At 27.7% G+C, this 17,099-nt stretch overlaps 1 protein-coding gene across 3 annotated transcripts in view; it reads left to right on the plus strand.

Annotated features, from left to right (window-relative positions):
* Window positions 1–17,099, plus strand: part of LOC129985242 (oxysterol-binding protein-related protein 2-like) — a 213,299-nt gene that overhangs the window by 166,179 nt on the left and 30,021 nt on the right. For all 3 annotated transcript variants that reach the window (XR_008785546.1, XM_056095200.1, XM_056095201.1), the window contains 2 exons: window positions 12,288–12,464; window positions 14,021–14,099. Coding sequence is in view for 2 of the 3 variants with exons in the window: in XM_056095200.1 (XP_055951175.1) it covers window positions 12,288–12,464; window positions 14,021–14,099 (256 nt within the window). In the remaining variant the exon portion in view is untranslated. The remainder of the gene's footprint in view (window positions 1–12,287; window positions 12,465–14,020; window positions 14,100–17,099) is intronic.

Genomic DNA, 17,099 nt, shown 5'->3' on the forward strand with positions numbered 1-17,099 from the left:
TTAGAAATTGTAAAAGCAATTTCGAATTGTTTTTCGAAATGATGCAGCAAGTGCAAGTGTTAAACCTTTTTAACCATAAACGTACATGGTGCTTTCATCAGAGCAGTTGCAGCTGAAAATAATATACACAAAAATGATGGGGGGCAGGGGTGCAATTCAGTAAAAAGTTTTGAATTGAAGCAATTTATACAATTTTCCCACCGAAGACATTATGAAGTTTTTTGATGAGAGACTGCAGTATAAGTATTCATGTCTCCCTGGTACGTAAAGAGATGTTGTGGAGACAAATTACCTTCACTCCTAAGACAAGACATTTCTTCTAAGGGAAGAACTGTATCACAGCCGGTCATTCAGATTACCTGGACACTACAGTAGCTGGGGGGGGAGGGGACTCCTTTGTGATAAATGCAATCTATTTTCATGATTTTTATTTGCTTAATGCCATGCATTTCCTTTTCAGAAAACTGGAGAGAGAGAAATTTAAAATTTTACCATTGAGATCATAAAAGTACCAATTGAGAAGTTTACTACGCTTTTAAGACACCTCTAAATCTAAGAATTAAAAATTTAAAAATGAATGTGAACCAACAGATATGAATTAAAATTTTAAAAATTTGGATATTTTACTTTTTTTAGCTTAAAGGCTTGCCTCTACATGTCAGCATTCACATTATCATTGCATTCTAAGAATTGCGAAAAATTGTTAAGATTATAAACATGAATTTAAGAAGGTGTATTTCACAAGGAGAGTTCATACATTTCATAATTTTATAAAGAATGGATGCAACGACGAAGAGTCAAACGCGAACCGTTGAATGAAACTGTCCATTTATTTATTTACATTGCTGGGATCGGCGCAGCACTGCCGCTGCCAGATGATAAATGGTTTCTTCTTCCTCCTTAATTGGGTTCCTAAATGAATCAATCGACCTTCTGATTTTCTGATTTTCGTGTTGGCAATGACTTCCAAACAGAGGCGGCGGTAACGATAAATCAAAACACTACCTGAATCATTGCTACAGTGGTTGAACGGCACCATCGTGTACATTCGTAGCGTGAGACTGTAATTCTTTTTTTTATATAGTACATCTTTTTCTGTTGATGTTTTTTTTTTTTTTCTTCTGGAACGGTGGGAGTTGGAAACCTGCACCCATAAATTGCTTCAACGTCCGTACACACACAATAAAAAAAAGAATGTGTAGTGTTTTTTTCTTTGTTCTTTTATTGCTTTCATGTCATTGTTTTTCTCTACTGGGAAAAAGAACTAATAAGCCAAGAAGAGCTTATTTTCGAGAAACAGCGGAAATGATGAAAAGGGAAACCGTGCTGTGTGATTCGTGTTTATGCCGTTTTGGTTGCGTTACATTCTGTTTACGCGTAAGTTGCTTTCGATTGCGATTGCTCTCCTGAATGCTAGTGGTATGTTTGTTTATGGGACAAAAGTTAAGTCTAATTTCTCAGCTGTATAAGTAGTAAAAAAAAAGTTGGCATTAAAAAAATTAATTTGCAATCCTTTTCTTTCTTTTTTTTTCCTTTTTTTTTCTTTTCTTTTTTTTTAACTTTTTATTTTCTTTAGAACTTGGTTGTGATGCCACAATTTAATACTCTATCATAAAAGTAAATATTTATATTCACAAAGTTTTTATTTTATTTCTTTCAAAAAATTTTTTTGCATTCATAAACAAATTATGCGCGTATTATGTGCAATATTAGAATGTCAGACACTTTATTGAATATCCATTCAATTTTACTTTTATATCTTCTCCTTAATGTGACGAGATTAAGGAGTTATTTCAAAGAGCCGTAATAATTGTTTCCAAGTGCAGTAGTTATTGTGATAACTATCAACTTTTTCTTTTAGCAGCAAATTGTTTTTAGTTTAGATAACTAATCTTTCTCTAGAAAAATTCCATATTTTACCTTTTACAATTCTCATATCTCTTTTCTGAAAAAAATCTTTCTCGCACTTTTCTGAATTAATTTTTGTTTTATTTTATAGTTTTTAACACATAATACATTACTAAATACTCAGTGAAACCATATAAAATATGAAAATGGAACAACGTATTTCATGCTATGCATCTATAGAATGTTCTCGGGCAAAATAAAATTAATCATCCAAAAAATGAAAATTTTAATGCAATAAGATAATACAAGCACGCTGACACGCTTACAAGCACGCTGACAGTTATCTGTCTACGATTTAAGCCGAGTGAGCATCTCTTGTTTTTTCAGTAGCGCCAACTTGGGCAAAGAGTATGACTTAGCTACTTTATGCGTTACATTCGCTTACACACCCCTTTTTAACAGGGAGACACTCACACACCTCACAGATAAAACACAGAAAAAGAACAGCCATGTCCGAGCCGGGGATCGCCGGCTCGGGACGCCCACATCACGGGGAAGATGCGCAACCCCTATGCCAAGGCGCCGGCATTTTTTTTCCCCTTCTTAATGATACTATTCAATTTCAATCAAAATTCCATTAATATTGTTATATTAATTGACAAATTTTGAAATTATTATCTTTACGAAACAACATTAACTGACATATTTTTAAATTATTCTTATTAAGAATTTATATTATGAACTAAGAATTTACAACTACATGAAAATCGTGAATTCTATGCTTCATGAAGTAATAAATTCTTTTTAAAAAAAGTATATCTTTTTAAGCATAAAATAAGTCTAGTTAAATAAAATTTTGCTAAAAGAATTGATCTAAGCTTTTCTTTGAACAACAGTTAAAATAACACTATTCAGAATTTTCTCATTTGTTATGGATGATCAGTTTGTATTCAGTCGTGCTAGACTTAACTAGAAATTAAGCTGATATGCTTTTAAATTAAATCATCAGCAAGCGAATACAATAAGTACACATATTGTATTGTATATACTAAATTTTAGATTAGCAACGAATTTTTGCTTTTAAATTAAATCATCAGCAAGCGAATACAATAAGTACACATATTGTATTGTATATACTAAATTTTAGATTAGCAACGAATTTTTGTTTATTTTAGAATTGCTTTTATATATTTTTCCATAATTTTTTAATTGTATTTTTAATTGAATTGTGCTCATATATTTTTCTTTTACTCTCAGTACAATTTTTGTGAAATTTTAGCTAATGATGCTATTGGAAAAATTCAATGGCGAACATAATAGTGAACTTTATCTGAAAAATACTTACATTGAAGGCAATTAATTATACGCCGAGCTAGTAATATTACTTTGGTTACTATGATTGCCATTTTTGGCAACATTATTTATATTAATATTCCTGATTTGAAAATTTCAATGTGTTTAAAGATTTCGGAAAACAAATAATATATTTATGATGAATTAGGTTAGAAATAGTGTTTATTTCTGCTATCTAAAGATTATTCTTCTGTTTGGCATTGAGATGCTATTCAAACTCTTGTTTTTCTGTTTTTTATATGTGATTCTAGATTCGCTATTGGTCTGCTTTTGTTATTCACTAGAAGTTTAGGAAAATCTTATACCTCTAAAGAATAATAAAATAATATTAGAAAAAAATAATTTTATCACACGAAATAGAAATTCTAATTCTAGGAAAATCATAAATCCCTAATGAATAATAAAGTAATATTACAAAAAATAATTTTATCACATGAAATAAAAATTCTGCATATGAAACTAATAAAAAATATATATGATTTTAAAGTATTAAAAAACATTAGCTTTAGTTGACAAGAGAGTAATTATTTTGATTTAACTCGATATCTATTCAATATACTCTCTTTACCCAATGCATATTGGATTAACAATTTAAAATAGCAAGCTATATTATTCTTTAGTTCGAAAAATCTTCTTTCATAAAAATGTTACTTGGTAGAAAATTTTCTTCTTTAGAAAGATTTCAGTTTTAAAATTGTGCAAAAACATTGAATTAACTTATATTTTTAACTTAAATTTTTTTAAAAATTTCTGTAGGACATCTATTTTTTTTTCGTTCCATTACGACTTTACAATGCACTTTAATTATGATAGCAAAATGTTGAAAATTCTCTAAAGAATTTCGATGTTTTTAAATGTATATTAGAAAGTAAAAAGCTGACAAAGCATAATTTAATTCTAATAATAATAATGATTGTATAAACACATTCAAAATGAATTTATAATAATATTTTTCTTTGGCAAGTAGTAAACAAGAGCTTTTTTCATAGTAACTCATCTGTATTTTCAAAATATCCCAAGGGATAATAGAACGCCTTTGTTCTTAAATAAAGAATAAGAGATTTTCGATCCCCAGAAGTACCTCTAAATATTCATCTTCAAAAATAAAGATTTATATAAGTGTACTTTTAATTATTCGGAAATTCATTTTGTATTTTTTGAAAAATAAATAAATGTCAAATCTTATTAAACATAAATATTTTTAGCATCTTTCTTTTTATTTATATCTTCTTACATTTCTCCGTGTCCGTGTGTACATTTTTTATTAGCTATTTTAACTTAGAAAACGCTTTATAATTTTTTATCATGGCCTAAATACAAAAATGTTTTAACTGTGATTATATTGTTAGGATGCATAGTCCATTTCACTTATATTCGTCCCATTTAGCAACTCTATTTTAAATGAGGCAAAAGGATTATTTTGTAACGCGCAAGGAATAATATTGAAAGCCTTTTCTAAAAAATTCAATTAAATATTTAAAAATTTTATTTTACACTCAATTGCTTTGATAAGTATATCATGAAAACCAATCAAATGCCCAAAATTTACCATAGTGATCGATTTATTAATTCTGTACCCAAAAGAACTAGCACAAACATTACTTTTAAAACATTTGTTAATCTTCCTGGAGGGAAATGTTCCAGAATGAAAGAGGATAGCCAGTACTAAGGAATGTAGTAATTGGAAATTATATGAATCAAATGTACACTAATTACTGCAGGATTACAGCAGTTTACAAAGCAAACAGTAAAGTATATCATTAACCTGTTTAAATTGTTACTACTTAAATATTGCAAATTAAAAATGGCGGATTAAAGTTACAGTAGTCAGCAATCTGTTGTTGTTGTATTGCATTATTCAAGAACAAAAATATTGTAATGTTTGCATTTTAGAAGTATTTTGAATTCAAATTTTACAAAAAAATGAATTGAAGTCACAATTTTATAATTTAATTTAAAGAGACTTACATCCTCTATAAGTTGTCGAAATATAACAGAGATTCTGTTGAATTAAAAAAAATCGTATGGTTAAAATGAATTATAAAAGCGCAGCTTATAACAAATAATGAAACGGAATTTTGTATTCATATTAATAATGAGAAAAAGCATAACCACAATCGAAAATACAAAGAGTCAAAAGGCAGAAAATCCAATTTATTTTATAACATTGAATTTTAAATGTAAGAAAAATGAAATACGAAATAAAAAAATACCGATCATTAATTAAGATTACAAAATGACAATAATACAACTGAAATCCAAAAAATAAAATGAATGTAATAAAATAAGATAAAATGAAAAGGTTTTCTTCGTTACTGATTGTTTAATTTCCGCATTTCTATGGTAATTAATTAATTCTTTGTTTAAAAATAACAACTTGGCATTTTTTTTTTGTGTGTGTTTTTGCAATGTCGAAAATTTTTCATTGGTCTGATTTAAATTGGCTCCGAAGATGAAAAAAAGGAAATTACATAAATACTTATAAATAAATTGAATTAAATTGTATCAAGTTATTTACTAATAATTTACAATCACTATAATAATTGTAAATATAAATAAATAGATACAATAACTTTCTGCAATTGAGAAAGCCTAGAATAATTTATATTTTCTCCTTCATCCAAAATTCTCGACAAATGTGTGAAGCTCTCTCTTCCGTGTTTTTTTATACAGACACCACATCAATTGTTTATCACATGCTATTGTCTCAATACAGTGAGGAATTTGTCGTTATTCATTCTAAAACATCTTAATACAAGGCAAAGACTAAAAATCATCATCGACTATTCTGAGGTCGTTGACATATCCGAACAACTACAAATTTTGCACCATATAACTTAGTGCGCTTGGCAAATTGCCGTATAAAATGGAAGAAAAGTGATGCTTTCATTCAATCCAAAAAGAGCCGCCAAAATTACAGGCAATGAAATAAAAGAATACCTATGGGAGAACTTGCATTTGGTTGATCAGCTCTCTCTTTCGCTCTACGTTAATTGTTTTCTTCATTGGAACGATTTCTGTTAAATGTTTTTTTTCTTTTTTTTTTTCTTTTTTCTTTTGATAATTATTAAGATAAAGGTAATTGGAAATAAACTTATTAAGTTAAATTTTCAGGTCCTTATCCAGAGTTCATTTAGATAGCAAAGAACAAATGTGATTGAGAAAAATTATAATGCTGGAAAATAGTTCTTTTAATATTTATCTTGAAATTATGACACAATAACGAGAGTCAAAGTTGACAATGCACGGAATACTACATCATTTATTTCCTGTTTAAAAAATACAAAATATGATCCTATTGCATTGATGAATAACTGATTATTTGAAATGAATTCATTTTGAGATAATAAATATAATAATGAAATATTTACTATCTCAAAATGAATGAGTTATATAATGAAACTCAATATTTGAAATGCAAGTTGTTCAATTTCATAGAATTTTGTTTTTCAATTTAAGTCAAACATTAATAACATCATAAATTTGGAATTTTTGTGTAACGCATTAAATTCTTTTTAGCAAATCCAGGAATCGAAGGATTTAAAAAAACTATCTTTGTTTGATATACTACAAACAAAAACAAAAAAAATCATAGAAAATACCAAGTTAACTCTTAGTTCAAGTTTAGATTTCACACTATTAAGCAAACATTTGTCAGTATTGACGTTACTGGGATGTAACAAATTTACTTCATTACAGTGCTTTCATTTCATTTACAAGTAAGATATGCTTCACATCAATTTTCTCTGGTGATGTGGTCATTTGTATCTTTCTACGTACTGTCAGCTCGAGTTGTGACTGACTGTAAGCTGAAACGAAAATTAAATCAATTAACATTCATTTTAATCAGCTACGCTATTTAGTCTTGAGTTTAATGCAAGAATTTCGGTTTCATAAAAATAAAAAAATATATAAAAATGCTTTCTATTCTGATGACGCGTATGACACAATCCTTGAGATTTTAAGTAATACCTTTTGCTGTACTGATCAGTTACCAGAAAAGCAATTGCCACTTCTTGTAGTTAATTGAAAAATTTCAGCAACAAACTGTTTCATTATTTCATATTTCTTTCGGATAAGGAACTCTGCATCATATTTTTTATACTTTCTTACAAGTTATTTCATGAACGAAAACTTGTGAACAACTTCTGAGTGGGAAATTGAACTTTTTCGGTTTATTTGATGGAAATCAATTTCGTACAGTCAGATAAAACAGAGATTAATTCCTTATTTCTTTCGATTTTCTTCTAATTATGTTTGTCAAAAGAACAACTTGATAAAGTAAATAGTTTAGCAAACAAATCAATACTTTAAGACATATAGAACACTTTTACGTCAAAAATTTTAAGCAGTTATTTGTGCAATATTTAAAAGTTATAAAATCAAAAATATCATGAATAAATATATAAATTTCCTGTATTATATAAAATATTTCCAAATTAAAATTGTTCAGTTTGTTTTTAAATTAGAAAAGAGAAAAAAATGTGTTTTTGATAAATTGGCAAGTAGGAAACAAGAAAATAATAAAGTAGTCTTATTTTATTTTTTTATTTAAGGAAACGCTTAATAGAAAGCATTCACAGAAGAATCAATCGTATTATCAAAGGAAAGAAACATAGGGTAGAATAATGTTTTTAAAAAATGTTGATCTGCTTAAAATGTTCGAAAGTCTTTTAAATAATCAATGTTATCGCTATTGCGCTTAGTCGTAATTTTATTAGGTAGTTTTTGTTTTATATTAAAATAAGATTGAGAGGATAATTCAAAAACTGGCATGAATAAATAGAGACATTATCTCAAGAATTCTTGCTCATACGTAAATTTCTGTTCTGTTGCAAAGTATCTATTTGTTCAGCTTAGTTTGGTTATATTAACTCCCCATTTTCAAAACAACACTAGAGGTATTTTAGAACAGACCTCATAACTGACAACAATTAAGCTGGCACTGCGCTCTCCAAACTTCCACACCACATCAGTGGAAGGATATCTGGCCCCGATGATTTAAAGGGCTTGCACAGTGGTTTTTTGGAGGATTCTGCTCTCTGTATTTCAAAATCAGTTTCAGTTTTCAGGATAAACATTCCGACGTAAATATTGTTGATGGAATTATCTGCTGTAAAAATGTATCATATTCTTTCAATTTTCTGAATGTGTATATTTGCAGTAAAATTTTCTGTTAAAAAATTTTCATTTATTGCTTATACAAACTTATTAAAATATAAATATCCTGACTGTTGTTAAATCCGTATGGTAATCATAATCCTTGGGCCATATTGTTATTAAGTACGGTAAGTATTGTTTTAATGGAAATTCGTTAAATAAAGTTTTTTTCTTTAATCATTTTAAAAAACTTTTTAAAGCTGAGACACTTTTCAAACTAAGATAATTGTCATATATTTTAACTTGTTATATCGTTGTTTTTTTTATTGACATTACTTCAAATATAAGATAATTATTCATTTTTTTACTATTTGTGCAAAGTAATTTGAAATCGCTCTTAATTTTTTTTTTATTAATTCTTTTTTCTAGTATCGATATTTCCTTTATTTTATTAGAAATGTGAAAGTAAATGCTTTTTTAGGTTTTTCCAATAAACCTAAAGGTGAATAATAGCTCTTGAAATCCTTATTTGAATCTGCAAAATTTTTTACTAAAAAAAATGCGTTCATAAAAAACAAAGCTTAGTTCTAAAAAAATACACGTCTCCGTTTTTTTCTATTTGTCGCTGATTGTCGAGGGTTTTTTTCCCTTCTTTCTTACAAATAAGAGATATCTAATAATATTTCTTGAATATCTAATCTCCATATTAATAATTTTAAGAAAAACATTTTATGAAGTAACAACGAAATTTTAATGGCTTTGAGAAAATCTATGCAAATTCTACTATGCACAAAATAAAGTCTCCTTGATACCACCAAAGTGTATAAAGCAATCTCAAGAAACAGTAATAAAAGTTTTATTGGAATATCATTAAAGTATCTCCATTTCTTCCTGCTTTTATTTGGAATTTTATGATTTATATTGTTTCATTGTTTTTGGAAGTACATGCTTCACACACATCTCGAAATGTTACATTCTGCAAAAGCAATACTAATTTAAATCTTTTTTGTAGCAAGCCTTAGGAAAGTGTCGCTGATCCAATTCTGCTTTGTAAGCATAACAACAAACATCGCTTTGAAATGTAATGCTGTACTGCATTTATTTTCTTTTTTCCTTCTTGAAAAGCAATTGTTACACGCTATTCTTGGTGCAAAGATTGAATTTCATTTTGGCTGAAAAAGGATTTCACAACTTAAGACTTCTATTGTTTCGGTGAGCGATGCCAATTTGATAGTTTAAATTTAATTTCGCTCTACTCGTCATTTATTGGTAACTTTTTTCCATGAAGCTTTAAAAATCGGTTTTTTTTCTGTTCGCAATAAACAAATAAAACCTATTATAAGATTTTTTATTTAATATTATTTTTTGAATAGCAACTATGAAAATTCTAGAACCATTTCTTTTCATTTTCAACCTTTTTCACTAATTTATCCTACAATCGGGAAACTTTACGCAAGGTGGCACCATTTATAAATATTCAGTTTGAGAAATAGTTTTTTTTTCCTCACTACATTGCGATAAATAACCATAATGTATCATTTTTTCCAAAATAAATATCGCATTATCATATCTAATTGTGCAATATATTAAATTTTATTTAATTCTTCGCAATAAATTAAACCTGTTCAATTTCCAAAACTAGCCCGAAATAAATTGGAAATTGGGAATTAATTATTCATTCTTTGATAGTTAATTCCCAATTCCATAATTGCTTAAAATATATAATCCAATTCCGCTTGTTTAATAATTAAATAATTTTTAATATTTATTACTAAATGGCAATGATGTTATTAGTTAAAAAAATGTTTTTTTTTTTAATTTATTATTTAAACGTCTAACAAAAATGTGCAAATCAAAATATTCAAATATATTTTTTCCCGATTTCACTAATTTATATAATTAATATTATTATAATAAGAAGCATTTTAGCTTATTTATAATATTAATAATTTATTAATTCACAATTTTCATCAAACATTTTTTCAAAATTAAATTGGAAATATTTTTTAATCTGAAACTATTTCGTATGCATCGACTCTTACCTTTTCTCTACTTCCTACATTTTGGACATTTCATTTTTAATAAGAAAAAAAAAATTCAGACCAGTAACCTAGTTTTATTTCAAAGAATCGATACAGACATGAGCAATTTAATGCTATTTATAATAACAAGCAATCAGTTTTTATTATAGGCATATATAATGCTAAAATAAATAAAATGATCATTAAATATATGTATGACGGTTGCTTATAGTTGAAGACAAGAAATGGCTATAGGTACATTTTATTTAATCATATTCTTGTAATGTGATTTATACAATAGAAACAAATGTTGATTTTCTAGTAAATTTCGTAATGAATAATTTGAAGTATCTCAGTCTGCTCCTTCAAAAACCTGTAAAATGATTTATAGAATGGATCAAGTAAAATGTGACTGGTAGAGGAAAGGCGATTTATTGTTTAGATTAATGAAGCATGGGCAACATATTCCTCAAAAATTAGTGGCATTAGAACTTTGGAGAGGAATATCGAGTATGAAATTTTTATGCAAATCCTTTAGAAAAAAGCATTTGAGATTCAATACGGTGAAATTTTTTATACAGCGTATTAAATTATGTCCAAGTAACTAAATGATCTATTGTTAGTTTTGGACATGGGGCAAATGGGCATCCACTTACTACTTTTTTATATTAGACAAAGAAAATAAAGAAGTTGAATAAATATTAAATATCTTTAGCCCAATTTTAAAGAAATTTTTTTATGATAATAAAAACATTACTCTAATCAGAGAAACATGTATTCGATACTATTTCAAATTGTAAGCAGAAAAATTTCTTTCTTTTATGAGCGATTTCTCTTCTCGGCTGCTCGGCTCTAATACAAATAACGATTTGAACGCTGCTTGTTTTGGAATAAAGGCATTTGCACTGATTATAAAATTTCCTTTAGTCATGTTATTGAAAACTACAGGGTATCATTATTTCATCTTGTAATACAACTTTACCTTAAATTTTATGAAATTTATTATGAAATGTAATGCTACATTTTAAACTGAAATTTTCTGATTCCTGTTCATCCACTTTGATATAATACTCGTTTAGTTATGTGCTAAAAAATAAATAAAATTCGAATTATAGTTTTTAGATTTTCAGGTGATTTATGAAAATAATTAATGTAATTAATGTAGTAACAAATAATGATATTTTCATAAAAGAATTTTTTTTTTTGTAAAAATTGGAAACAGTTACTGAAAATGTACATAATCATATCCACATCATCTATATTCTACAAGATTATTTTTATTGTATTTTAATTATACGTATTAATTTTAACATGCCAACATTTGCAGACTTGTATACTCTTCGAAATTTACGTAATGTCATGATCGTTTGATGTTTGAAAAGAAATCCGTTGGATTTAAAACCACCAAATTTGTCAGTTATTTTTAAGACATTTAAAGCTCAATAAGTAAGTGTTTTTTACAATACGAAGAAAAAGGCATTTTAATCAGATTTGTATTTAACAACTAATCAAGATATTAACATTTTTCTTTAAAAAAATCTATATTATTGCACAAAATCCGTTTTTATACCATTTTAAAATGTAAAGAAATCAGTTATGCTGTTTATATTTCTGTACAAATATACTCTAATTTTAATAAATGCTTAAAAATATTTTCAAGTACATTTTAAATAATATTTTTCAAATTTCTAGTTACTGCATTTATGTACATGCGCTTTACAACAGAAATATTGTGCTTAATATTAATAATTATGCCTATTATAATAATAAATAATAATAACAGAAATATTAAGCATAATATTTCTGTTTATCTTATTTGCTGTTATGCACTATAGTTCAGAATAAATTTGAAAGAATAATATACAAGTCGATAAATTAGATCTGAAGCTTTACCATGCTATGAAGTTTCATGTAAATGGATCGAATCTTTTTAAAATTTTCTTTACCTAATTCTTTCTATTACAGAGAAGATCTGGGCTTCCGTTTAGTGTGCGAACAAGTGAGTCATCACCCTCCTGTGAGTGCTTTCCATGCTGAATCCGAAGACTTCCAGTTCTACGGCAACATCCATCCCAGACTCAAATTCTGGGGCAAGTCCCTTGAGATCAAACCAGAAGGAACTCTTACGGTGCATCTTCTCAAGTAAGGTTGACAATCTAACATTACACAATACTTTGAAAGATTTGATTCAAATATTAAAAATGGAGTATTCTTCCTTTACGTTCTCGTAAACTTCCTATATGTTTTGGGCTTAACTCCAGTGCATATATTTTACCATTGATCAATTTGATCAAAAGTTGCCGTAGACATGCAATTTTGGCGTGGAAACAGATAAATTTTCAAATCATATCAATTATCCTAGCTTATTGTGGTTTTGAATTATCGTGTTCTTTTACAAATAAGAGGCTGTGTGGACAAGTTGATTAATTGATTTATTAGTTTTAATGGTACAAGATCTAGGTTTGGTTGTGATGCGCTAAACTAAGGTTAAAATAGATGTTGATGCTAAAAATACATAATAATCTTCTAAATTTATTTTAATTTTTTAATGAATTTGATATTAAAGTTAAAAGCTGGAATAAAGCTCATGATAATACAAGATTTGAACGATAAAATGGTCTTAGGCTTAGATAAAGAAATTTTATTTCCAATATCTATGTAAATCCCAGCATTAAGCATTCAATAAACATAATAAGGCATAAAGATTTTATAAAAAACAAATGAAATGCCAATGTATATCATAAATGACGTTTATGCATTCTTGAATCTTCAGAAAGATTTGTAAAAAAAAAAAAAAAAAAAAGAAGAAGAAAAAGCGAATATTAAAATCAACCTAAGTAGAAGTGATATTTTTTTTTATTATTTTTTACTTTTCTGGGATAATGTATATCAGTTTGGGTTTTCATTCGGTAGTGGAAAGTGGAGGTAGAGTAAGAACATCTTCAGATATCTTTTTTAATTTCTGTAATTCTTCTGTACTCGGCCTCTTATATGGACTAAAGGCAAGACACAGGACAAAGTATGACAACATTGTGTTTCCATAAGCGGATCAATGCAATAGCAAAATTGAGTTTCTATCGTCATCCAAGCAAATCAACAATTCATATTTCAGATTCAGTTATCTTTCCATAAATGAAACATTCATTTTCATAGAAGAAATAATTATTTTTCTTATATAAGTGTATTGTCAAATATCATTATGCTGTTATTAAATTATTCTAAACGTTATTGTTATTTATTGAATCAAATTTATGAAAACTTATTCTGATACTTCTCGCATTGAATCTGCTGGACTACAGATTGAAATGTAAAGAAAATTCGAAAAAATAAATAAGTTTGTTAGAACTTTTTCTAGATTTTTTTAAATTTACTTCTATTCATTTGAAATAAAAATTTTATTTTAGGCAATATTTTATGGGTTATTGTTTATTTATTTATTTATTTTTTTGCACATGTAGTCCACTCAGATCGTCAAAGAAGTTTATGATAAAAATATACCTCAAAAATTGAGATTATTAATTGAATAAGAAAATTGCCGTTGCATTACTTGAAGTGAAAATTTTTATTTAAAAAAAGCAATTTTCTTTGTTCAACTTGCATTAACTCACATTTTCGTAAAATCTTATTTACCAATGTGTGATTTTCATGATTTAATAATTATATGAATTCCATACAAGAATGTGTTATGTTATTTTCAGGCACAAAGAAGTGTATTCATGGACCAATGTCCACTGCTGCGTCCACAATATTATCATAGGAAAGTTGTGGTTTGAACAGGTGAGTTTTCTATAAATGCATTTTATTCCCTCAAAAATATAATGTAAATATTGTTACCTTTTCCATAAAATCATTAATTATTATTCTTGGTAATAAATAATTAATTATAAATAGCATTATTTATAATCAAATATTCATTTTGATTCTGTTTTATATAGCAACTGTTTTTCAATAAAAAGTAGATGATCATGTTTCGATATGAAATAACAATAATGTAGAAAACATAATATTTTAATATACATAAAGAGATTATTAATGCTCCGATAAATGATGATATTCACTCTATGGTGATAATGTCTTTTTGATAAATTCGAAATAATAGAAATATGTAATATATCACCTTTGAAAAAGGTAGATCTTTCAATTAAGAATTTCGAGTATGAATTCAATCTGCATTTTCTGGTCTATTTCTTAGTGCGTTTCCCGCATATTGAACAATGAATCATATTTGTCTTAATATAAATCCATCATGTATTTAGGGTCAAAAGTAAAAGCGAGCAAAAATAAAATTCGTTGTAGAGAAATTTCAAATTTGAAGAACATTTGTCTTGTTTATCAACTTTATTGTGCTATTTAAGGTACAGACGTTATAAATTTAAAAAATTTATTTGACACGAAATATCTTGTTATGCATCTTGCAACAGTCAACAAATTATAAAAATAAAATCTGATATCTGATGAGTTTTACCGAACAATTTCTGTACTTTAAAAACTCATATATAATAAATTTAAAATATTGTTACGAATTTTTAATATAGCTTTCCTGCGTATTATATTCCTTTCCTGCATATTATTATATAACTTTCCTGCGTAAGGAAGGTATTTTTACAGATATATTGATGGATGCTTATCAGATACCGAGACAATAATCTCTGGCCATGACAAAAAATTTGGAAACAAAAATGGAGGATCTAGAATATTCGAGAATCTTGGCATTCACTCATATTATGACAAGAGTTCCAATGTTTGTTCTAGAACATTAGATGCCTTGACATGGAAGTTATAAAAGGCAGAGAGACGGAGTCAGTAGTAGATGAATCGAAAGACTTGAGTATGCAAGCGAAGACTTTCTTGGAGTGCCTCATCTTCTGCGAGGTCTCTGTTTTTTTTTTTGGTTTTTTTTTTTTTTGTATTGTTACAGGTATTTATAACAGAAATGCTGCTGCTGTTTACTGCAAGTGCTATTTTGTGTACGCATCGTCTGTTTTGTTATTTGTCTTTTACATTTTCATATTTAATGAGCGTCATTATATGTTATCGGACATCTTACCGCACATTCACCTGGCAGGACTTGGATTTTTCATAACACTTTGATACGATAAAGCAGAAATTACACTTTCATCTTATTGTTTACGTTTAGATTTTATATAATATCCTACCTTGACAATGTTAAACTTTCCTCAAGCATTACTGAAATGCTAGCGGTTTCCAGTCCAACATGTGGCCACATACTAATATTTTCTTCAATCAAAAATTCACTTTACTTTTCCCAAATTACATTTCTCGTACCAAAAAGTAACATCTTCCTCGTTAATCCAAGCAGACTGTTTCCATAAAGCAAGTAATTAAGCTACAAATCCGAAAGCATTTATAATAGAATTCATAGAACGAGTATGAAAACATAATATATCTAAGCATTCCTTTTTCGCTGGAAAATTTTTAGAAAAAGTTTCATTGAAAAATTGCCTGTATATATGACTTTACAGGTCGAATGATTTATATACAACAATTTGTTATCGTTTTTGTTGACTGAACTGAAATCCACCATTGTGCCCAAAAAGGGTTTAGAATCAAGAATAAGATAGAGCCACTGCACAGAATTAACCGAAAACAGTCCATTCATTATTTCATTTCCAAAATTATCGTGATGATTTCAAAGATGTTGTAAATTTCAATTAAGTTTTTAAAAAAGAAACCTCAAAAGACTGACACAGAACCTAGTTATATCTAACTTTCTAAATAGCTTTTTGAATTCTACCTATTGCAACTACTTTCAAAGATAAAAAAAAAACTATTTTATAATATATTGTACGTGGATACATACATGGAATGGCTTATGCAGGGAATTCTATGGATATCTCGTTTTCATAGACTATACTGACAGTAACACATTACACAGATGATGCAGTTTTATTGATTAACCACATTACAAATCTATCTAGATAGAAGCAAATTAATGTCATGTAATCATCGAATTACAGATTTTCAAATGTACAAGCAAAAATTAAAATCATTCAAAAATGCGAACATTAGAATAGGTATAAATCTACAAACACCTCAAGTATTCTATGCATTCTAAACTGAATCAATACGATAACATATTTCCAAATAGAAATGTGCTATCGTATTGATTCAGCCATCGTACCATTTAATAAAATAATAAAGAAGGCAAAATAGTTAAAGGTTTAATTTTTATTAAAAATTAGATTCGAAATGCTGAAATCAGAAAATGCAATAAACATAAAAATAATATTATTTTATAAGATATCCATGTTTTTAATTGAAATTGTACAGTAAAAAATGTTTGAAACAGTCCATCTATATTGGATTTTTTACTTTTTCGTAAATAGAAAAAGTATAGTAATCGTCAAAAAACTCAAACTCGATATTTTGATGAGTCTCCACATTTTAGACCTTGAGTTCGAAAAGCACATTTTTGGAATATACCCGTACGTCTATGACCAAAATAACTCTAAAACGCTTTGAGCAAGGCAGATGAAACACCAAATTTGAAGATTTCTATCAAATTTTCAGTAAAATCTGTTCAGAAGAAATCTGTCTCTCCGGCTGTTCGAATATAAGTTAACACGATAATTACAAAACGAAGAGAGCTAGATAAAATTCTGTACACAGATTTAACATCTATAGTGTAGACACCGCTTTGAGCCAAATCCGGCGACGGGCTGACTGTCCGTCGGTCTACGCTTTCAGAAACATGTGAACACAATAATTCAAACACGCGATGACTTAAATATATCAAATTTGATACGTGATTTTATG

The sequence above is a fragment of the Argiope bruennichi genome, chromosome 9 (assembly GCF_947563725.1).
Source record: "Argiope bruennichi chromosome 9, qqArgBrue1.1, whole genome shotgun sequence".
NCBI lineage: Eukaryota > Metazoa > Arthropoda > Arachnida > Araneae > Araneidae > Argiope > Argiope bruennichi.